This window comes from Leucopleurus acutus (assembly GCF_964270905.1).
Source record: "Leucopleurus acutus genome assembly, chromosome: 16".
NCBI lineage: Eukaryota > Metazoa > Chordata > Mammalia > Artiodactyla > Delphinidae > Leucopleurus > Leucopleurus acutus.
This window is the reverse complement of record NC_139158.1, coordinates 6,938,721-6,960,616: the sequence shown is the minus strand read 5'-3', so window position 1 is coordinate 6,960,616 and position 21,896 is coordinate 6,938,721. Positions and strand designations below refer to the sequence as shown.

The 21,896-nt window shown below is 59.2% G+C and overlaps 4 protein-coding genes across 5 annotated transcripts; 2 read left to right on the top strand and 2 right to left on the bottom strand.

Annotated features, from left to right (window-relative positions):
• Positions 1 to 380: 380 nt before the first annotated feature.
• On the top strand, positions 381 to 13,371 carry LRCH4 (leucine rich repeats and calponin homology domain containing 4). 2 transcript variants are annotated; one of them, XM_082857049.1, is made up of 18 exons: positions 381 to 614; positions 4,128 to 4,272; positions 4,421 to 4,547; positions 4,743 to 4,848; positions 8,508 to 8,644; positions 8,764 to 8,879; positions 9,020 to 9,119; positions 9,358 to 9,448; positions 9,545 to 9,621; positions 9,730 to 9,791; positions 9,901 to 10,017; positions 10,129 to 10,197; positions 10,291 to 10,394; positions 10,526 to 10,609; positions 10,832 to 10,917; positions 11,091 to 11,228; positions 11,321 to 11,398; positions 12,707 to 13,371. In XM_082857049.1, exons 1-18 carry the CDS (start codon positions 395 to 397, stop codon positions 12,809 to 12,811), a joined length of 1,962 nt encoding a protein of 653 aa, XP_082713175.1. In that variant the 5' UTR covers positions 381 to 394; the 3' UTR covers positions 12,812 to 13,371. The 2 variants fall into 2 exon arrangements, with proteins under 2 accessions (XP_082713175.1, XP_082713176.1); XM_082857050.1 differs by lacking the exon at positions 12,707 to 13,371 and adding an exon at positions 11,716 to 11,927.
• Positions 7,331 to 7,949, bottom strand: LOC309972969 (dihydrofolate reductase-like). Its single transcript, XM_082856860.1, has one exon. It carries the CDS (start codon positions 7,923 to 7,925, stop codon positions 7,362 to 7,364), a length of 564 nt encoding a protein of 187 aa, XP_082712986.1. The 5' UTR covers positions 7,926 to 7,949; the 3' UTR covers positions 7,331 to 7,361.
• Positions 13,372 to 13,414: 43 nt separating the features above from the next.
• Positions 13,415 to 14,900, top strand: SAP25 (Sin3A associated protein 25). The gene is made up of 6 exons (XM_082857051.1): positions 13,415 to 13,574; positions 13,785 to 13,885; positions 13,973 to 14,079; positions 14,175 to 14,322; positions 14,399 to 14,496; positions 14,579 to 14,900. Exons 1-6 carry the CDS (start codon positions 13,429 to 13,431, stop codon positions 14,870 to 14,872), a joined length of 894 nt encoding a protein of 297 aa, XP_082713177.1. The 5' UTR covers positions 13,415 to 13,428; the 3' UTR covers positions 14,873 to 14,900.
• Positions 14,901 to 16,133: 1,233 nt separating this feature from the next.
• On the bottom strand, positions 16,134 to 17,690 carry LOC309972940 (insulin receptor substrate 1-like; the record flags this gene model as incomplete). Its single annotated transcript, XM_082856835.1, has 3 exons — positions 16,134 to 16,180; positions 16,227 to 17,000; positions 17,204 to 17,690. The coding sequence occupies 3 exons, from the start codon at positions 17,688 to 17,690 to the stop codon at positions 16,134 to 16,136; spliced, it is 1,308 nt and encodes a 435-aa protein (XP_082712961.1).
• Positions 17,691 to 21,896: the final 4,206 nt, after the last annotated feature.

The window sequence follows — 21,896 nt, the reverse complement described above, 5'->3', positions numbered from 1 at the left end:
GAGGACAAGGGTTTGCGTTTCTCGGCCTCTATCCCTTCTAGTGGAGGGCCGACGTCCCCGCCTCCTGATTGGACCTGATTGGCTCCATCTCCCCTCCTAAGATTTGTGATTGGATGCGGCTGCGCGGGGCGGGCCGGCCTGGAGAGTAGGCCGTTGGCGAGCACTCTATTCTAGTCACCCTCCCTTTTCTCGCCTCTCTTCAGCGCCGGAGTCTCCACCCCGCCGGCGGGTTCTGATTAGCCACTTCCGACGCGTCTCGGGATCCCGATTGGTCCGTCGGGTCCCTGAGCCCGCTTCCTCCCCCTGGAAGCGACTACGGCGGCTCCGAGGAGGGGGAGGGGCAAGGAGGGACGGCCGGTCCCGTCAGTCAGGCAGCGGGAGCCGCCGGGAGCGGATGGCGGCGGCGGTAGCGGCCTCTCTCGCCGCCGGGGGTGAGGAGGCGGCGGCCACGACCTCCGTTCCAGGGTCTCCGGGTCTGCCCGGGAGCCGCAGTGCAGAGCGGGCTCTAGAGGAGGCCGTGGCCACCGGGACCCTGAACCTGTCTAACCGGCGTTTGAAGCACTTCCCCCGGGGCGCGGCCCGCAGCTACGACCTGTCAGACATCACCCAGGCTGGTGAGTGCACCCGGCTCCGAGCCCGGCCGGGACCCTCATTTGCATAGCCCCGCCCCTCGCTTGTTTCTTCCCGGGCCCGGGAGTCTGGCCCGCCCCATCACCTGGCCGTCGGAGTTCTAGATTCTGCTGATTTGCATAAGTCTGCCACCACCCCCTCCCCACCTTAAGAACTACTAGACAATGAGCGCTTTTCTGGTTTGCACGGAACGCTCAAGAATCTCTGGCCGAGCGTCGTGAGCGCCCCCCTACCCCGCCCCGCTTCTCTTTATTTGCATATCTGCGCACCTGTAGAATGGTCCTGCCCCTCACCTGCTTGGCTCATTTGCGTGATCTCTTCAACCTCAGTTCTGATCGTTCCATAAAGCAGCCCTCACGAGCCCCCCCCCCCATGACTCCTTTCTCTTTCTCCACTTAGTCTCCAACTCTTTCCCCTGTTCCACCAAAGATAAGAGCAGCCCCAGGCCCCCAATTCCATGCGTTTGCCCCTGACAGCCCCAAGTTTCTGTTTCCTTTGCTTGTAGTCCCGCCCCCTAAGGCCGCTGACTCTCTCCATTCTTCCCCCAGCCAGCCTGTGGGAAAAAAGCAAATCTCCCACCTCCCCCAACTCTTTTCTCCGCGAGCTCTTCCTCCTATTATCCCTGACTCCTTTATCTGCGACTCCTCCTCCTTCTTGCGTGTGTGAGGTCACTGTGGAGCCTGTGATCTCACAGAGACCCTAGAATTCCCATTTCAGTTTCTGCTTTCCCCACGGGGGAGGGACTTGAGGCAGCTGCTGAAAGGAGGGAAATCTTATCTCCCAGCTAGGAGTGCTGGGAAGCTAGAGACGGCCCAACTGTCCTTCCTAGTCCCCCACCCATAGGATCCCTCCACCCTGGTGTCTGTTGATGGTAGGGTGCAGGGACTCCACTGTGACGAGTGAGTCAGGCTCAGCTGCTCAGGAGGCAAACTCTGACCTTGGGCTGGCAGCTGGGGGGTGGGGATTGGAAGAGGGGTGGAGGACTGCATTCCCAAAGCCCCACCCCAGCCGAGCCCAGGGTGGGACTTGGGGCTGGATGAGAGTGTCCCCCTGATGCCACTGCCCTGGGACTGCACTGCCCCCCTAGCAGGTGCCTGCTCGCCTGCAAACACCCTAGTGGGCGCCGACGCACACTCTTTCCTCGACTGTTCTGGAGAGAACCAGTTGAAACCACTCCCCTTGTCTTGGGTTGCTAGGTAAACTCACTCGCCCACTCCTCGGCGAGTGAGTTCAGGGCAGCCGAGAGCCACTGCTGTCCCTCTCAGACTCCCCGAGCCGCCTAACCCCCCAGCTCCAGACTGACCTCAGCAGCTGTGTGACACTTGCCGTCTGTTCCCTTTCCCCTCCCCCTTGCTTGTTCTTTGACAGAGACCAAATGTTATTCTTTACTTCCTTAGGGCTCTGTCTGTGTGAGTGGACTCCTGGGGAAAACTCCCAAGACCTCCCGGGCCCCCTCCCAGCTCCCACCCCCTCTCCGCCTCCTCCCCCAGCATTCCGGCTCAGGGTGCAGCCCGTTCTCCAGGGCAAGCGGGACAATCCCAGCTTCCTGAGAACCTCTCTCTACCCTGCTCTTCACACAGGAATCCTCAGTCCTTTCAGGGCCCAGGTTCTAGGCCAGGTGGGTCTCTCTCGTCCAGAACTCTCTCCTCCGGCCCCTCTCCCCAAGCAGGGTGCCTGTAGCTTGGGGTGGAAAGAGGAAGTGACAGGAACCCAGTCTGTTGCCCATACCCTGCTCTCCACACTTCCTTGCCCTTCAACCCTGATGGACTAAAAACTTCAGCTCTGCTGACTGAATCTTGTGGAACCTCTCCTCCTGCTTCCGCAGCTCTTTCTGAACCAGCGTTTTCCTTGCACGTGTGCTGTGGCGCAGGTCCCTGCTGTCCCTTGGACTCGGTCCCCGGGCCCTGATAGTAGGATGAATCCTGAGGTGGGGGGAAGGGCTGCTCTCACAAAAGAGAAGTGCAGCTCATTCTCTCGCAGACCGCATCCTGTGCCTCCTGTGCACCGCTCCTCCAGCCCCGCTCCCTTCCGCTCACTCGCTCTGAGCTTTTGCCCCCGCTCCCTGGCCCGCCCCATCACAGCTTGCCCTCCACCCCCCTCATCCACATGCGCGTGCAGCACACACATTTGTGGATGCAGAGGAAGCGGGCAGGTGGAGGGGGAGGGCGGGAGGACTGCATCGCATCCTCCCACCCTCTCTGGAACTGTCTTCTCCTGTGACAGGTCTTTTTTCTGTGCACACCAGGGCTGGGAGCAGAGAGGGTTCTTGGGGCATCAGGCTGTCGTCCGCCCTGGTAAACACAGGGCCCAGAGACAGAACCTGACAGGTTATTTCTACTTCATTTCCTGTCACAAGACTCATTTCCTTGGGGGATATACCCCCGCTTCCCCTCCCCTCGGCTTTTGCTTGCCCCTCCGTGGAGAGGGCCCTCTAAGAAGCTCACCCAAGCTCTGTTCCCTGGGACTTCTCCAGCAGGCCCTGGGCCCCTCCCAATACAGGCTGGGCAGAGGGAGCAGAGACCCGGGCTTGTAGCAGTCTAAGCAGTGAGAGCCTCCAGACTGGCAGGAACCCCGTACTGGACGCCTTGCACTGGTCTAGCAAGCCGCTGGTTGAGATAAAAGGATGCTAGTAGACTCTCCCGTCCTTTCCGCCCTGTCCACTCCTCGCCCGTGCCCAAGACTCGAGGCAAAGGAGCTGGTCTGAAGTCCGGGTCAGCAAGAGAGGAAGTAGAAGCAGGCCGTTGAGACTGTAAGAGGGCAGGAAGGAGGCCAGCTCTGAGGAAGGTGTGCCTGGGACTCCACCTCCCACCTCCAGCTTGGTCCATTTGCCTTTCTCTCCAGGTCCTTGGGAATCTGTGACTTCATAGTCCCTTGGACCTGGCTTGCTGATCCCAGGGGCTGGTGAAAAACCAGTGGCCAGTGTCAGGTCTCCAGAGCCAGGCTATGATAACCCTTGGTGGCCAGTGTCAGGTCTCCAGAGCCAGGCTATAATAACCCTTGGTGGAAAATAGGTAGAGGTTGGGAGACAGGGCGCCTAGGAGGGGTGAGCTTTCTCGTTCGTGTCCCCCAGGGGTTGTTCATATTCTTACCTTGAACCTCCCAGCCCATCACCTTGCTAGTTCCTTTGGAGCACCAGCCTTCTCCTGTGACCTTTGCCTTCCACCTCTCCAGGCATCACAGAACAACAGAAACCACAAGAGTTATAGAATCCAGCCACCCTTACAGGATAGCCCTGCATTTGTGCGTTTGAAGATGGTGTTCATGGCTCGCCCCCTTCCCCCAAGTCTAGGCTTCTCCAGCCCAGAGACCCCAAGGCCTTTGCCTTCCCTTTGCCGCTCTGGCTACGCTTGGAATGGGCTCCAGGTTACGGAAGGTTTTCTTCTTGCTCCAGAGGGTCCAGGTTTATAGGTCTGATTCCTTGGCTCTGGGGAAGTTCAAGGTCTTCCTGTCCAGGGCTGGGTCTTTGCAAGCTCTCCGCTGACACTTGCTTCCCCTAGACCTGTCCCGGAACCGGTTCCCCGAGGTGCCAGAGGCAGCGTGCCAGCTGGTGTCCCTGGAGGGTCTGAGCCTCTACCACAATTGTCTGAGATGCCTGAACCCAGCCTTGGGGAATCTCACAGCTCTCACCTACCTCAACCTCAGGTAGGGAGGCAGGGCCACTGCAGGGTAGGGGGTGGTCCTTCTCGGCCCCAAGTACCAGTGAACAGCACCCTGAGTGACCCTCCCGGTGACCCTGAAAGGACAGCGCCATGCCTGGAGGGTGAGCCCACTGCCCTCCTCCCTCCCACAGCCGAAACCAGCTGTCATCGCTGCCGCCCTACATCTGCCAGCTGCCCCTGCGAGTACTCATTGTCAGCAACAACAAACTGGGGGCCCTACCTCCCGACATCAGTGCCCTGGGAAGCCTGCGGCAGCTCGTGAGGATGGGGAGCAGGGTGACAAGAGGGACTGATGAGCCAGGCACTAGGGACCTCTGGGGGGCGGGGGAGGGCAGGAAAAGGAGGGATGCTCCCTAGGGGAAAAGCCGAGACTAAAGCAGGCGGCCAGGTCCAGGAGGTAGTTTCTGATGCTCGGGGTCTGTGGCTCCTTCCCTACTTCTTTCCTCATCCTAGGATGTGAGCAGCAATGAGTTGCCATCTCTCCCAGTGGAGCTGTGTGGCCTCCCTTCCCTGCGGGATCTCAATGTTCGGAGGAACCAGCTCAGCGCCCTGCCTGATGGTGAGGAAAAGGAAGCACTGGAGGGGTGTGAGGATGTGTGTGTGTCTGTGTGTGTGTCTGTGTCTGTGTATCTACCTTGGAGGAGTCACAGACAAGGAATCTTCAAGGAAAAATAATGCCTTAGTTGCCCAGGGTTTTGCAATGCATGAGACATGCTGTAAATTATTTTCTTTGCTCTTGACCAGCAGCCCTCTGAGGCTGGCAAAGCATGGGTTATTAGCCGTGCTTGACAAATCTGGGGAAGGGTACAGGAAGGGGAGTGGTGAGTGCATTGGCACCCTGTAGAATTTCACAGTCAAGAGGAGCCCTCAAGGTCACCCAGTGTCACCATTTAGCGCCCACGAAGCTCTCAAAACCTGAGTCAGGTGAGGTCCTGTGCTGCCTCCCCAGAGATTGTGAACCAGTGAGCTGGAGCTCAGGCAACCCCATTTTAATGGGCTAATTGTGATGCACCCGACACTTGATAGCCTTTGCTCCAAAGCAGGCACACCTTCCTTTATTCAGCCAGCATTGTTGTGTGTGTGTGTTTCCTGTGTTTTAGGTGGGGAACAGGTAGATGTGAGTGATGTCACTCAGATCTGGGGCCAACTCTTAAGATTTAGTGGCTTAATGGGGAGAGACAAGCAGAGGGAAGCGCTAGAACAGGAAACTTAGCGCCGTAGGGGCTAGAGGGAGCCGTGTGGCTCGGCTCAGGGACCCGGGGAAGGCCTCAGTCAGCCCAGAGGTGCAGCAGGAGCTGACCTTTGAAGGAGAGTTCTCCATCCTTCTGCAACCCAGGCAGAAGCAACCCTGTGTGTAAAGCACGGAGGTCCAGCACAGACGTGGTTAGAAAGGCAAGCCAGGGCTAGGTGGGAAGGCTGGGGCCATGCTACCCATGGTTTTGAAGAACAAGAGAGGGGAGTCAGGTGGCCATCCATTTTCTCTAGGCTCCCCCCTACTCCTTCTTTCCTTCTAAGACAGTAGGGGTACAAATAAGCATTTGATCAGGGCTCTCTCTGGGCCATAAAGGAGACCCCAGCAAAATGTCCTGGGGGCCCAGAGGAAGGAGCAATAAATTCCAACCTAGTGTTTAGAAAGATTTCATAGAAGAAATGACCCTTAAGCTGAACCTTGAAAGATGCATGGACAGAAAAATGGGGTTCTCCTACCTGAGCAGACAGCATGTGGAGAGGCCCAGAACAAAGGGGGTGGAGGGTTGTCTGATGTGGTGTGAGGGTGGGCAGCGAGGTGCGAGACATGGGCGGAGCCAGATCAGGAACTCCTTAACCAGGGAGGGGTGCTTGACCAGAGAGCAGTGATTTTTTTCTTTTCTTTTTTTTTTTTTTTTGCTTTTTCCCCACACATGAACATTTATTAAACATTTTGAGTATTATACACAGTTTCCTTCTTTTACTTAGCAATTTTTGGCATTTTCCTGTCAGTACTTCATTGTTTTTAACTGCTGTAGATGTTACATTTTATAGACATATTGGTTAGTTATTTCTTATTAATCAACATTTGGGCTGTTTCCAAGTTTGAAAAAAAAAGTTGCAACAAATACTCTTGGGTCCATTTCTTTGTTCAGGATTAATTTCTAGAAGTGGAAGTTCTGGGTCCAAACCCAGAATATTTTGAATTTTAATTGATGTTGCTAACTTACACTCTAAAAAGGTTGTACCAATTTATAAGGCAGAAAATGCTTTTTTTTTTTTTTGGATACTTAATCTGAATCTTTGCTAACGTGTTGGGTAAAACATGTTTTTAATTTTCATTTTTTAATTCTGTGAAGTTTAGTTTCTAACTTGCTAATTTTGGTTTCTAGCAATATTCATTCTCAATTTATTACCTCTTTGAATTTTTAATTTTAGCCATTATGCTTGATATTAGATTATTCTTTTTTGTAAAGAGCAGCCAATTCTTGTTCTGTCATTGTAACATCCCATGCAATGTTACTGAAGATCAGAAACAAAGTTTTTTAAGGTCTCAGACCTTCTCCTTTAACCACCAAAAAGGTAGTCTTGTACCTGCCTCTTTACTATCCCTGTGGAATATCCTGGATTTTTCAACTTATTGATTCCTGGTCTGAGTGAAGAGAATTTTTTTCAGAAGTGTGATATAAAGTAATTCACAGTCCCTCTTTTGATCTGATTCTAATAACTGAATGCTAGCTCTTCTGTTTATAATCCATTTCTGACCTTGCACCCATCTGCCTAGCTCCTAGCTCTATGGGCTCTGGTTTCAGCTCATGCTGCCAGGGCGCTCTCCCACTTCGGGCTGTCTTGGTAGACGTTCTGCCCTAGGCAGGTGCTGCTCACCTATTCTTGACTCTTGGTGGACATTCAGGAAGTTACAGCAAGAAATGTTTCACAGATGGTATCTGATACAGTCTAGTTAAGATTAATGGGGAATAAAAGTACTTTGCTTAGAAATAATTATCCACAGATCTAAAGTCAACAAAAGTCTCTACAACAAAAAATACATAATTTTTTCGGGGGAAGGAGGAGGCTTGAAATAGATCAGAAAACACTTTCACGTTAATTGTTCTTTTCATATACTTCAAATTTGTACTTAATGCCTTTCTCCTCCTGGACATCAGAAGGAACACCTGGATATTCTGAGATAAGTTTATATTTTTCCAAATCAATTTCTGGAAAAAATGTGTCACTTTCAAATTCCTGCATGGTCCTTGTCACAAATACTCTAAGATGGCCTGGCTTGTTCATGGCTTCCTTATAAACAGAACTGCCTCCCACTATCCGGACCATGTCCACTTTATTTGTTAATTCTGGTCGCTCAGTAAGTTTTAAGGCATCATCCAGACTTCTGGCAAGAAAATGAGCTCCCTGTGGAGGTTCCGTGAGTTCTCTACTGAGAACTATATCAATTCTGTCCTTTAAAGGTCGATTCTTCTCTGGAATGGAGAACCAGGTTTTCCTACCCATAATCACCGAATTCTGTTTCCCTTCTACTGAAGAGGTTGTGGTCATTCTTTGGAAATACTTGTATTCGTTCCTGAGCGAGGGCCAGGGCAGGTCCCCGTTCTTGCTGATGCCCATGTTCTGGGACACAGTGATGATGCAGTTTAGTGGACGAACCATGATAGCGGCAGAAAACACTTCCGAGCTAGCATGTCACACTGACACGGGGATTACCTGCCAGCTTGGCACGAAATTTTTCAGAGCAGTGATTTTTATTCTTATTCTGTGTCTCAGGGCACCACTAATCCAGCTGTGCCTTTCTGAGAAGGGTACCCTCTCCTGCGGGTGGGCCAGGGCTTGGCTAGTGGAGCGCTGTACGGTCGCAGCAGCCCCCTCTCCCCGTGCCTTTGTGCACGGTGCAGCCCGCTCACCCGCAGCAGCCCCGCCTGCAGATCCTGGAAGGCTTTTGAGCAATGCGGTGGCACAGCTTGGTTTGGGCCCTGTGACGGACACTTGAGAAGGAGGAAGTGGCGGTGGGGTGGGAGGACAAGGCGAGGGAAGCACGTGGGGTGGGCAGCAGCTGAAGTTGGTCTGAGCGGGAAGAGGAGCAGGGAGGTGGGTCCTGGGGAGTGCCCTCAGCCAACCAGGGCGGAGGCGCGGCGGCCCCAGGGGTGACCCACTAGCCAGAGCAGGGGGCAGAGGAAGTGAGCACAAGGCCCCGCACCGGGGCATGCTTCTAACTCTTCCCTCACCCACCGCCAGAGCTGGGAGACCTTCCTCTTGTCCGCCTGGATTTCTCCTGTAACCGTGTCTCCCGCATCCCGGTCTCCTTCTGCCGCCTTAGGCACCTGCAGGTCATTTTGCTGGACAGCAACCCCCTGCAAAGCCCGCCTGCACAGGTGAGGACGGGCCCAAGAATGGGCAGGAGTTGGGGGCATAGGTCCCTTTGGTAGCCAAGCAGGATCTGGGAGGCCCCCCTCTCTTCCCCTAACTACCCTCCATGCGCCTCCACATCTAGATCTGCCTGAAGGGGAAACTTCACATCTTCAAGTATTTGTCAACAGAGGCTGGGCGGCGCGGGGGGTCTGCACTGGGGGACCTGGCCCCTTCCCGCCCCCCGAGTTTCAGCCCCTGGTAAGTTCCAAGTGGGAAGGAAGGAAGCCCCTGGATACTTAAACCCCTTCCTAGCACCAGGGATCCCATGGTTTCTGGAGGGCGGATGACGGGGTTGCTGCCCAGAATGGAGCTGACCAGCTCTCCCTGGCTGGCCCCAGCCCCGCTGAGGACTTGTTTCCGGGACGTCGGTATGACGGAGGGCTGGACTCAGGCTTCCACAGCGTTGACAGTGGCAGCAAGAGGTGGTCTGGAAATGAGGTAAGGGCCTCCTTTCCAAGGATCATGGGGGATCTCAGCCCCAGGGGAGAACCTCTGAGCTGGGACCCTTCGCCTACTACCTCTGAAGCTCAGAGTGACTGGTAATGGCTGGAGTCCTCTTCCTTTGCTCGCCCAAGTATCTCGCGGGGAAGGGCTGGCTTAGCAGCAGAGCCTGGGGCCCTGAACCCCATGGGCCCCGGGACTCCAGAGAGGCTGTCTCCTATCTCTGCATTTACAGTCAACTGATGAATTTTCCGAGTTGTCGTTCCGGATCTCAGAGCTGGCCCGGGAGCCTCGGGGACCCAGGGAGCGGCGGGAGGATGGCTCTGGTGTGTAGTGGGGTCACGGGCTAGGGGCCGGGGGGTGGGGCATGGACGAGGGCCTAACGCCCGCATTGGCTCGCTGATGCGCACTGCTCTCTCCAGCTGAGGGAGACCCTGAGCAGGTTGACTTCATCGACAGCCACGTCCCTGGGGAGGACGAAGAGCGAGGTGCTGGCGAGGTGAGGGGAGCCCGCGTCCGCCTGTCCATCCACCATGAGAGAGCTGGAGGAGGGGAGCCAGTGCAGGCTCGGGCAACCCCCTCAGCCCCTCTGCTGTTCTTTCTTCAGGAGCAGCGGCCACCAGAATCGAGCCCTGTGGCAGGGGATGGGGAGAGGGCACCAAGCAGCAGGTACCCGGAGCCACCTGAGGCGGCGCCTCCTCCCTTTACTTACTTCATCGCCCGCCCCCCGTCCTCTCCTCCGGGCCGCTCCACCTCTCATCCTGCCTCTGCCCTGCAGGCGGGAGGAGCCGGCAGGGGAGGAGAGGCGGCGCCCAGACACCTTGCAGCTGTGGCAGGAGCGCGAGCGGCGGCAGCAGCAGCAGAGTGGAGTGTGGGGTTCCCCAAGGAAGGACAGGTGTGGGCGTGGGAGCAGCTGCCCTGGCGGTGAGGCCTCCTGAGCTTCCCTGCCTCTCGGGGTTGGCGGAGCCCCGCCTGGCACTGCTGACCCCACACCTTCATTTTCTAGTTTTCCGAAGCTGGGGGTCAGGGCTTCTGGCGGGGGTGCTGCCGCCTCGTCCGCTCAGGCCACCTACAAGTATGTGTCCTCCTGGACCCCGCCTCTCTCGGTCCTCGCCTTACACGCCCTTCCCCTGAGCATCCCCTCGATTCCCCTTCTGTCTCTCCTCAGCGGCACGCCCAAGTCCAATGCCACCCAGCTGGGAGCTTCGGGGGGGCAGGGTGCTCCCACCCCCGCCTCCACCTCCCAGGAGCCCCTTCCTACAGCGGGACCAGGTGGGACGGCGGCGCTGGGAGGAGGGTGCGGGCCTGTGTAGGTGGGGGGGGGGGGGTTGAGACCTGGTGGCCTGAGGGAGGAGTAGGACACTGAGGGGATGCTTCTCCTGCCCCCTGGCTCCGGCCTCCAGCAACCGCACCTGCTCCCCGGCCGCTCAGCTCCATTCAGAGACCAAACAGCTTCCTCTTCCGTTCTTCCTCTCAGAGCAGCTCAGGTGGGTCTTCCCTCCTCCCCAGTACTAACCCGGTGCTAATCCAGCACTAACCCCGGCGCTGGGGCCGTCCCTTCTGGCCTGGGAGTTCTCTGGTCAGTTGTCCCATTGTGTTGAAAATCCCACAAGCGCAGAGGCAGGTGATGTGGGTGCCAGACCCTGCGACCGGGCTGCAAAGTCGATGGTGCGTAGTGGAGGCGGCCCCACACCCTCCTCTCTCTCCAGGCCCTTCCTCACCGGACTCTGTCTTGAGACCTCGGCGATCCCCCCAGCTTTTGGACGAAAAGGAGGTGATGGCTCAGCTGCGCCAGGTATGAGAGGTGGGATCTGCGTGGGTGGAGCCTGGGCTCCGCGTGGTGCCTGGAGGTTCCTGGCTTCCCTCAACAGCCTTTTTGCCTACCCTGGTACCTCCCCTGAGATGGAAGGGGCAGGAGGGCGTTCCCTGCTGACCCTGACCTCTCCCCCTCCTTCGCCTGCCTCCCAGGTGCTTGAGTCCCAGCTGCAGCGGCCCCTACCCGAGGACCTGGCAGAGGCTCTAGCCAATGGGGTCATCCTCTGTCAGCTGGCCAACCAGCTGCGGCCCCGCTCTGTGCCCTTCATTCACGTGCCCTCACCTGCTGTGGTCAGTTGGGGCCCAGGCAGGAAGTAGGGGTTGGGACGGGGCCTCCTGGGGCCTCCCCCTTACTCTCTTTTTCCTTTCTTACCCACCCCCAGCCAAAACTCAGTGCCCTCAAGTCTCGGAAGAATGTGGAGAGTTTCTTAGAAGCTTGTCGAAAAATGGGGGTGCCTGAGGTATGGGGGTGTGTTCTCAGGGGCCCAGGGCTGGTCTCTCCTATAAAGGGTGCAGTGTCCTGGGCTCAGCGGGGCACCCTGCATGGATGGCAGGGTTCCATTCACGGGGGTGTCTGCTTCTCAACAGGAAGCACATCCGCCAGCCCCTGTCCCGCATGTCTCCCCTGCATGCCTCCCTTCCTTGCACTCTGCATGTCGGCGTGGCTCTGGCCCTGGCACGTGAGGGCAGGGGGTGGGAAGGATTGTCCTGCTGCTGCTGCTGCTGCTGCTGCTGACGTCCTTTGTCCTTGTCCATCTGTCCTACTCTCCCTTCCCAGGCTGACCTGTGCTCGCCCTCGGATCTCCTCCAGGGCACTGCCCAAGGGCTGTGGACCACCCTGGAGGCTGTGAAGCGGGCGGGGGGCAGGTCCCCCCCGCCCCTCTGGCCCCCCTCTGGTCTGGGAGGCTTCGTCCTCTTCTACGTGGTCCTCATGCTGCTGCTCTGTGTCGTCTACACTCGGCTCCTGGGTTCCTAGGACCTGACGTCACCCCTCCCCCTACCCCCTTGCCCTACTTCTATTTATAAGACTCCTGTGCAAACCCCCTTCCCCGCCGGTGGTGCCTTCAGCCCCTACCAAAGACACTAGTGAACCCCCCTCCCCGTATAAACACTGACCTCAGAGGCCCCACTCTGGTGCCCCCAGACCCTGGGTCCCCAGCCTCTGGCCACCCTCCTGTAGCCCCTCCCTTCTCAGTGCTGATGGTGCCTTTTAAGTCCTCTCCCTGCCCTGCCCTCTGCTTCCCTAGAGGGTGGGTCTTAAATTTCCTCCTTGCACCATCCCCCCCCCCAGCTGCTATAGGGGGCTAAATTATCTATATTTTGTAGAGAGAACTCTATATTTGTAGGGGATGCAGGGGCCCAGGCTGGGTCTCTGTCTCTTGTATAAATTGTACAGACCGTGGCTGCCTGTGTGTGTGTGTGTGTGTGTGTGTGTGTGTGTTTGCGTCTGCTCCTGCTGTGCCGGGGGCCCATCCCTGGCCGTGTCTCCTGGGCTCTATGTGCCAGCTTGCCTACTCCAGCATTTCCCTCTGGAAATGGCAGGTCTGTCCCTCCCTCTGAGCCTTGGCCCCCTGTGTCATCTCCCTTCTGTTATCCTCTGGCAGCTTCCTTGCATCTCATTTGTCCCCAAGCCATGTCCAGGGTGCCCTTGACCCTTGCCTGCTACATTCTGTCAGCTTCCTTTGCCCAGGCTCCTTTAGGGTGTCTCCCACCCTACAGCTGAGAGGAGGAGGTGACAAGGGGAACTTAACCTGGGCCCCTCCCTGTAGGAGTCCCTGTGCCAGCCCCACCACATCCTGGAAGAGGAGGGGGCCCCGGGAAGGGGCCTCCCCTACATCGCTGCTGTCATCCATGCACTGCTGGAACGGCCTTAGGGGTTGAGGTCGGGGTGCAGGGGCCCGACCCGGCGGGAACCCCAGGAACAGAGAAGACAGCCACACCTGGGCTCTGCTCTCTAGCGAGGACTGGTGAGGGCGGCCTCGGGCCTGGCCCTGTGCCTCGGGCACCTGTCTGCCCGGGAGCTTGGAAGCAGGCTGGCCCAGCAAGGCGCGAGGCCGCCTCTGGGCGTGGTCGAGGGTATGGGATGGAAGACTGGGGGCTGGGTGTCGTGTCACGTGCAATAAACGGAAGCCGGAAGCCCTCTAGGTTGCCCCTTAGCTGTGTGTGTGTGTGTCTGCGAACGAGAGCGGTGTGTGCTGGGGACGGTGTAGCTTCCACGTGCGGGCGCCGCAGTTCCCTCTGGCCGTTTTCACCCTTCCGTGCGGCCCCGCTGTCCGCGCCGCCAGGGGGCGCTCGCGGGCTCCCGGCGGGACCGTGCGCCACGTGGCCCGGAAACGCGCTGGACGCCTGCGCCGCGAAGCCTTGAGAGGTGGGCCGCAAGCTGGGCGCGCAGGGCAGCGCGGGCCGCTGAGGGAGGCTGCGCCCGAGTGGGAGCCGGGAGGTGCCAGGCGGGCGGCGCGGGGCCCTGACCTGCCCTCCCCGTGGACGCGGCATGTTGCCCTGGACCCCCCGGCGGTGGGGCGCGGGTGAGGAGCAGGCGCCCGAGGAACAAGGCCCCTCGGCGGGCAGCGACCCCGGCCAGGCCTGGGACTCTGGAGAGGAAGCCCTGCGGGAGCCAAGAACAACCCCACGGGACAGGTGAGGGGCTCTGCCAGCGGCACTTGGGCGAAACCCGACGGGGGCCCACAGTGTGAGAATATCTCAGTTGTCCCTAGTAGCGAAGAAAGGGTATGATCAGCTTCCCCGCACCGGGCACCCTTGGCCCGGCCTTGGAAGTATTCAGACTTGGAGCAGGGAGGTGATTGCGGGAGGCTGTGACCGAAGCATCTCAGTACCGCCCCTTCCCAGTCCTCAGCCCTGGTCCCGAAGGCCTTCCTGGACCCAGAAAGAGCAGCAGCTGCCTCGGCCGCCCCCAGGCCTGGCTGCCGAGCGGGCACCGGGAACCCCAGGTAGGTACAGGGTCCTGCCATCTTTACCCCCAAGACCCTTTCACCGACTCCTGAGCCGATTTTAATCTCTTCAAGTCCCCCCCCCAGTTCCCCTCCCCCCCCAGATGACCTGGGAGGTGGCCCCGTCAAGGATGACCCTGCTGGCGCCACAGGACCCCAACTGTGAAGCTAAACCGGGACCTCAGCTGGTGTGGGTGAGTTGGGGGTACCTGTGGCACCAGCCTCGGGTGGGGCAGGGATGCCTTGGGAGGGGGCTGAAGCTCCAGGCATCTTTCCCATCCCTCCACAGGGGCTCAGCTGTGAGTCAGGCACCTCCTTCTCCGGCCGGACCTTGCGCCATCCCTCATTCTGCCCTCTGTACGAGGCAGCCTCAGGCAGAGGCCTCAGGCCCAGTCTAGCAGGACGTCAGAGTGGAGAGCAGGTGCCCAAGGATGCAGGTATGGCCCTTGGTCCCCTCAGGCTCCGCGGAGAACCAGTGCAGCGCTTGCCACCCTAGCAGCTTCTCCTCCCCAGGGTTCCCGGTGATGTGCCGTGAAGATGTCTTTCTTTCTGACCATGTGCTGCCCTGTGGGCAGCGTGTTCCCCTGTACCGGTCTCAGGCCCGTCAGCAGGTGAGCGCTCTTCCTGCCCTGGCCTCACCCCAGCCTTCTCGCAGGGCTCGGCGGGAGACACTTGCCTCTCCTTTCTCCTCAGGTGATGGGCTCTCTGAAGCTGCTGCTCCCACCCCCAGTCATGTCCCCCAGGGTCCTCCCCGCTCCATCCTCTGGCTGCTCCACCGCCTGGCTCAGTGGGCCTGAGCTGATCGCCCTCACTGGCCTCCTGCAGATGAGCCAGGGGGAGCCGAGACCCAGCTCCCTGGGGGCTCCCATGCCCCCTGCTGGCCCCCCAGACCCTGCCTCTGGCCACCCAGGTGCCAGTGGTGGCCAGAGCTGTTCTCACTGCATGGACCCATCTCTCCCACGGGCCCCAGACAGCCAAGGTCCATAGCCCCTCTGGGGGAGAGTGGGCCCCTTACTTCCCCAGGCAGGTTCTGTTGACAATAAACAGTGTTGGTTTGCAAACAGGCTCCTTGTGGCAGGCAGCAGAGTGGGGCGAGGAGGCAGGGATGGGGTCTCTTCTTCCGCCACGGCTTTGGTTGCTCTCCCCTCAGATTCTTGTTACTCATTCCCCCTGCAGTTGGGCAGGGGAATCCATGGACCTAAGACTTTTCCAGGCTCACCCAGCAGGGAAACTTTAATGGGGGTGGGGTGCACAGTATAGACCCCTAGACTAGATTAAGTATATTAGAAGCAAGGACTCCATCGGTTCTGCCAGGCCCGGGAGAAGGAGAATTGTGTGAGCACATAGCTGGCGTTGGGAGAGGCAAAGTAGGGGGTAGGGGGTGTCATCACTTCGGGAGGGCACTAGTGTAAGATACCTGTTGCTCTCATCCTTCTTGCCCTGGGGTCCCAGGAGTTCAGCCGACACCAGGCAAGCACAGCAGGTGTGTGTGTGTGGGGGAGGGGTAGATCTCTGTCTTCGTGGTCGTCATCATTGGAGGCAGGGTGTGGGGCCAAGGCTGACTTGAGACTCTGGAGCGATGCTGCAGGAACTCTGTGGGGAAACAGAGGGTCAGGGCTTTGGCTGAGAAGGTCCAGAAATTTGTAGGGGTTTTGTTTTAAGGGGGGAAGGGTTCTAGAATTTTCTCCCTTAAAAGAATCCAACTTCTTGGGGAACCTCCTCCCGAAGACTTCACAGGTGCCACAGTTGGAAGGGGCAGAGCCCTTAAGCAGCCCGTCCTAAGGGGCAGCTCAGCGCTTCTGCTGGTCACACGTCCTAGGGGACATCTGGGCTGTAGAGCCTCTCCATCGGGCAGAAGGGGATTATGGGGTTCAGCGGGGTGGGCAGGAAGGCATTCTTAACTTTGCCCTTTTTTTCTTCCTCCACTCCCGTCTGTCTCTCCATCCATCAGCTATACCCAGGGGCCACGGGGGTCTCCTCACCGGGGCCTCCCCGAGGTTCTGGAACTCGATGTGTGCGTAGCTGTGTGGGCGGTTCCTGGCCCCGGGGGCGTCGTCTTGCACCTCCAGGGGAGGGACCAGGTCCAGGTCTACATAGTTGAGGCTGCCGTCAGGGGGCTCGGGGATGTCAGTGCCCATTCCTATGTAGTCGGCGGCCGCGTACTCAATGCACACGTACTCCCCGGCTAACTCTGACGGCGGCTGCAAGCAGCGCTGAGCCCCTGCGGATCCCCAGTCGTCTCCCACGCCTAGATGAGGGCCTTGGAGCCCGGGTCCAGGCTCCCCGGCCCCAGGCCTGTAGGAAAGAGGCAAGAAGCTCGAGGAAAAGGACCGTGGTGCACAGAGGCTCATGGACACATATTCAGTGACCCCTCCATCCTGGAGCAACTGGTGGGAAGCGGCTTTGGCTGAGGCAGGAAGGCCCGGGGTTGCCATCACCACGTAGCCACTGGCCTGGCCGCCCCCCATGGGTTCGTAGTCACTCCTGGCTCCCTTGGTTATGTAGACCCCGCCCAGCTCCAACCCCTCGGGGTGTGAGGCTGCTGCCCCCGGCCTGGCCAGGGTCTTGAGGGTTGCTCGCTCGCTCCTCTCACTCAGGCGCCCCGGACGGTACAGGCTGCTTGATTGGGCCGCAGAGGCTGGGGTCTCATAAGATTGAGGGACAGAGGGTGTGGAGGCGCTCGTCGGGGGCTTTCTTGGCAGTGGCTCAGCCCTGCCGCCGGCACCACTGTCCCCGATTCGTTTCATGGCGGCCAGGACAGTCTCGTGAATGCTTTGGGCCACGACGGCGTCGGGCGCCTGTAGCCACAGCTCCCCGGGACCCGTGGGTGCCGAGCGGCCAAGCTCCAGGAAGAAAAAAGCGTCGGCATGGCCACAGCGGCGCACGCTGAGCAGGGACAAGCGCAGGGCCGGCGGCGGAGATGGCCGGGAGGCCCTGGAGCTTCTGCCCCCGGGCTTCCGCAGCAGGCTCAGTACCCCAGAACCCAGGCACAGGCAGTAGTCGCCGCTGCCCAGGCCTCGTGCCCGCCCCAGCCCCTTGGGCCGCAGCGTCACGGGCCAGACGTCCTGAAACGGAGCGAGGATCCAGGCCCCGGGGTCCTCGTGGGAGTCGGGACCTGGAGAGACAATGGTCTGGTGACAGGGGCTCCCGGGCCGGCAGGCTGGATTCACTGTGGCCCGGGAACTGAAAACGTGTAAACCCTTCACGTTTGGTCTTGATTTCGGAGAGCGGGGGAAGGGACAGACTACGGATAAACCAAATCCACGATCATCCACCTCCCCCGCACCCCCCCCCCCCCCGCCGGGGCTCGGGCCTCACCGGCGGCGGCGGCGGCGCGCGCCTGGAGCAGGGCGCTGTACCACGCCTGCTGCTCCGCCTCGCTGGCCGCCGCCACGCCCAGGCTGCGGTCGCGCGTGTACAGGACGATCAGGTGTCGCTGACGCGCGTCCACGCGCTTACTGATGGTGCACGCGCCCTCCAGGCTCACGCTGAACTTAGGCGGCGCTCGGCCGGCGCGGAACTTCTTCTCGCTCTCGTAACACTCGAGGCGCTGCGGGTAGGCGCGGAGCACAAAGAAGCGGCGGCGCTGGGACTTCTGCTTCCGCAGGTGGCCGCAGAGCCGCACGTCAGCCGGGCAGGCCCAGGGCCACGGCGGACCCAGGGCCACGTCGGCCGACTCGAACTCCGGGGTCGTCGTGGGGCCTCCGGGCTTCATCCCGGACCCAAAGCAGTAAAGTGTCCGGAGCAGGGGCTGGAACGGCAGAGGTGGGGTAGACGTAGCGGCCCCTGGAGAGGGGGGCGGCATCCTGACAGGCGACCACCCGTCTTGATGCCCAGCGTCTTTCCCCCCACTCCCGACTTGAAGTTTGGGGCAGGGGGTCCGCACCGTGTGCCCCAGTGGCTGCCCGGTGGCCTGAGACACCCGAGGCTCCGACAGACTCTGAGGCTTGACCCCTGCGCCTCTCGTCGCCTCCTCTCCTGTCCTCTCCCCTCCCTCCCAGCGCGGATCGCCCGAAGTCCCCACCCCTGCGAGGTTAACCCTTGCGCGCCCCGGAGCTGGACGCCGGGCGGTGGGAGTGGAGTGTGAGTGGGGAAATCCAGGAGAGGCGGCCTCCGCCTCACCCCACCCCGTGTCCTGGGACTGGGCTTTTGCAGGGGCGGGGGTGGGGTGGCGTCTCTACTGGTCTGAGCTGCCGGCCGGCCGAGAAAGAGGTGAGGTGAGGTGAGTGTGCGTGGAGCCACGTCTGTGGTGACCGCGCTGGTGGCGTCTGCAGTCCTGGAGGTGAGCGGGTCACTGAGCCGGGCCACCCTTACAGTGGCACCCCCTTCCGGCCTCTGCCACTCCCCACTCAGAATGGTGTCTCCTCTTCCCACCCAGGAGTGGCTCTGTTCTCTGCCTTCCCAAGTAATCCCAGGAGCCAGGGCTACGGAGCACTGGCCTATGCTGATCTTGGAGGAGCTGGAGGTTCAGTTTCTCTGCGGGGTTGGGGCCATAGGAGGTGTCTTGGGGTAAGTTAACTTCTGGATCGGTCCCTGTGCACAGACCATACCCACCAGGGTTCCAGGCAAGTGGCACTGAAGGAGAGCCAGTAGAGGAAGAGACCATCTCTCAGGGGCACTGCCCTCTTGCTGCACCATTGCCCTCAGCTCCTTCTCACCACCTCTGTTCAAAAATAACGCTGCCCAGGCCAGCTGAAGGCTCTGATCACATAAGTGCAGACTCTCTGCACTGGCGGAGGTACCCTTTGCCCCTTGCATCCCGGGAGGCTTGAAATGGGGTTGGGATTCAGACATTTTTACACCCCACTTCTGATCCTTCCAAGGACCACTGACTCACGTTGGGGGCGATGGCGCCGGTCAGTGCACACTCCGTGAGACAAACCGGTAGTTGACACATGGGTGGGGGCCTTAGAGGACCTTATGATTTCACTGTCATGGCAAGTAGGACACCTACAGTGGGGGAGCTGAGGGTTTGGGAGAGGGCAGCTGTGGCCCCTATTAAAGATGGTATTTGGGGAGGAGTGCCTTCAGGTGAGTTAGGAGCTGTACCAGGAGTACTGAAGCAAGGCCACCTGGTTCTTTTTCTCCAGCTAGTCCAAGGGCCAGGAAAGCCTGAGTAGGAAGGGCTGGGCTTCCCACCCCGGCTCCTCCACTTCCCAGGCGTGGGAGGAAGGGGTTGGTCTATGAGCTGGAATACTGGAGAAGCCAACAGTGCGTGCGGAGTGCAGGAAGGCTCAGATTCTTGAACGCCCTTTAAGGGTCATGCTGAAAGTGTGATGCAGGGCACCACCTGGCATCATGAGGATGGGCATCTGGCCAGCAGGCAGCAGCGCCCAGGTTCTGCTCCAGGTGCCCCCCACCCACACCCAGGTCAGCCAAAGCCTCTCCAAGGTGCCAGAGAGGTGGCGGCAGCTCAGGTGGTGCACGTGGGCCAGCGGCAGCCTCCACCGTTGATGGGTGTTGGCCAGGGAGAGGCAGGTATGTGAGAGATCCTGAAGTGGACACCAGAAGTATATTCAAGGTCATAGCCTCCAGTGTGGCCTCAACATATGCGCCATGGAGAAGTGGCAGGGACACAAAAGACATCTGCAGGCCTTTCCCCTTCCTAGTTTTGGTGCTGCCTTGAGGAGCAGGGCACCCATGGGGGCCACGTACCTGCTGCGCTCCTGCCTGGAGCCTTACTCCCCAGGTTTGACTTGAAGCTACGCACAGGAGGGTCTCTTCACATCTGCTCCTTCCCGCTTCCCACCAACCAGTCCACCTTGGAGCACCCCAGTCCTTGTGAAATCACAGCCGCTGTCACAGAGACCAGCTCCAGACAGCCTTGTGTCATTGAACCCCTAAGTGCTGGGTAAAGATAAAGCAGGAAGCAGCAGGGATTGGAGCACCTGGGCCCTGGGCAAGCAAACGTGGTCGAGTGGGTTGGTAATCAATGCCACGTGATTTAGCCTGCTGGGTACCAGGAAAAGCCTGGAGCCAAACGACTGACTTAATCAGTTGCCCTGGCAACAACATTGCCCTTGGCTCTACCCAGACAAGATTGATTTGAGCCTGTTGCCCTGGTAACTCGTGTTGCTCCCCCCGGGACAGGAAGTAACAGAACTTCAGCTCTGTTGGGTGAGAACACCTCCCCCAACCTGAGGAGGTCCACCTGTGCATCATGCTGCGAGGTGCAGGGCAGCAGTGGGATGGGCTCTCCACATTCTAAGTGCCTATGGAAGACTCTTGTTACCAAAGGGGAGCCCCCAGGAAGGAAGCTGGGGCACTAGGGCCAGGCTCTTCCCGTGTGCCCCTCTCTCCTCCCTCCAGGTTCTCACTCCTCTGGAGGGGTCTGCAGGGACAGCGCCAGCCCCTTCCTCCATCGGAGAGCTTGATAGAGGTCCTGGGCACTGGCTCCTGCTTCCTCACCCACAGAGGCAGCCATCAGTGACCTACTGAAGGCTGGGGTCAAGCCAGAGGACTGTTGCCTGCAGAGCACTGTCACAGCATTGGCCAGGGGGACATGAACACTTGGTCAGAAGCCTGGTGGCAGTCTGGGTGAGTCCTTCCAGCCCCATGGTGTGGGTCCAGATTTGTAACCACCAGGCAGGGCCTGCAGGGAGGCCCTGGGTGATGGGGCGGGGGGAGCACAGCCCAGTCATTTAGACATTTCCTGAGGCCAGGGGTTCTTCCATCTTTGCTGCCTGCCTGGAGAGAGGACGCCGGGTGGAGGCAGCACCAGGCTGTTCCACACCGAGACAGGCAGCTGCAGTCCCGGTCTCAGCCTACGCCCTGTGAACTCTTGATTTTTCTGCCCTGGAGTTGGACACTGACCCGTTGTAACTTCTCTGACTGGTCATCCTGCCCTGGCCAGTGAGCTGGTGGGGGTCCATGTCGGACAGAGTGACTGAGAAGCGTGGAGTGGGGACTGCAGGGAGGTCCTGCGCCCAGGCACTGAGCAGTTGAGGAGATCCCTGGGAAACAGTGGCAGTGTGACTCAAACAGTAAGAAGCACTGCAGCTGCTGGTCCTTTAAATCTCACCTCCAAACCTGTGTTTTTGGTTAGGAAAGGAGGCGCCAGGGAGCTGGGGAAAAAGGCGGCTCCTCCTCCCCCTCCTTCTCCACCACAAGATTCCAGCTTCCCTCCTGTCCCTGGCTCTGAGCAGAGAATGGGGAAGACACAGATAATCAAGGGTGACAGAGAATACCCAGGGAAAGAAAAAGATGGTCCACCCTGGGAGCGCCACCAGGAGATGGAAGGAGAGTAGAGGCTGGAGAACGGGAACCACAGACACAAGACAGGATGAGGACTGAGCCCTGGGAAGGTGGGGAGGCCACGCCTGGCTGTGCAAAGAACAGCAGCTGAAGGTATTTACAGGAAAAATCCTCAAAGTGAATCAGTGATAAGACTGTCCCGGCCTCTCCTTGCTGTCAGGTTAAAGGTCATTGGGTGGAAAGACTCAGAGAAATCCCGAGAAGGGAAGACTGAAGGGGCCAGAGTTCCCAGGCAGCCTTAGGAAAGGGAGAGGCGCTCACAGCAGGGCTGAGTTCGGGGCCTCTCCTCCCCCAGGTGAGGTGTCTAACCCAAGCCGGCTGTCTTGTTACCACACACACAACCTAGACACTGTTGACACAACATCCCCAGGTGGCAAGGGTCTGGGGAGGGGCTGAGGAGGCAGCTGACCTGGGACAGCTGGACTTTGACTAGGCCCTGCCCGACCCCCATGCCGGGTCCTCCTCTGCACCCTCTCCCCCGCTCCCTCCACTGCTAAAACTGGACTCCAGTTCAGACAGGGACTGGCTCTGTCCTTGGCGAACAGCAGCATGGGCACCGACCCAAGAAGTCACGTTGACTGACATGAGGCCCCTCAAGCTGGCCCAAAGCAAGACCACGAGAGCCGTTTTTTCCTTTCAAATGCAGTTCTTTTCCAACATTGCCTGCAACAGCTTCGGTGCAGAGATCTGGGGCCAGGGGGAGGAGCGGGGGAGGCACAAGGGAAGAAGAAAGGAAAAAAAAAGCCAGCTGCACAAA

Bases quoted from the DNA above. Each gene is read 5' to 3' on its own strand.
- LRCH4 (XM_082857050.1), top strand. From the start codon at position 395: ATGGCGGCGGCGGTAGCGGCCTCTCTCGCCGCCGGGGGTGAGGAGGCG. The intron at 4,273-4,420 runs GTAGGGAGGCAG...TCCCTCCCACAG, and splicing joins CTCACCTACCTCAACCTCAG to CCGAAACCAGCTGTCATCGC. The intron at 10,018-10,128 runs GTGTGGGCGTGG...TTCATTTTCTAG, and splicing joins GGTTCCCCAAGGAAGGACAG to TTTTCCGAAGCTGGGGGTCA.
- LOC309972969 (XM_082856860.1), bottom strand. From the start codon at position 7,925: ATGGTTCGTCCACTAAACTGCATCATCACTGTGTCCCAGAACATGGGC.
- SAP25 (XM_082857051.1), top strand. From the start codon at position 13,429: ATGTTGCCCTGGACCCCCCGGCGGTGGGGCGCGGGTGAGGAGCAGGCG. The intron at 13,886-13,972 runs GTAGGTACAGGG...TCCCCCCCCCAG, and splicing joins GCGGGCACCGGGAACCCCAG to TTCCCCTCCCCCCCCAGATG. The intron at 14,497-14,578 runs GTGAGCGCTCTT...CTTTCTCCTCAG, and splicing joins GGTCTCAGGCCCGTCAGCAG to GTGATGGGCTCTCTGAAGCT.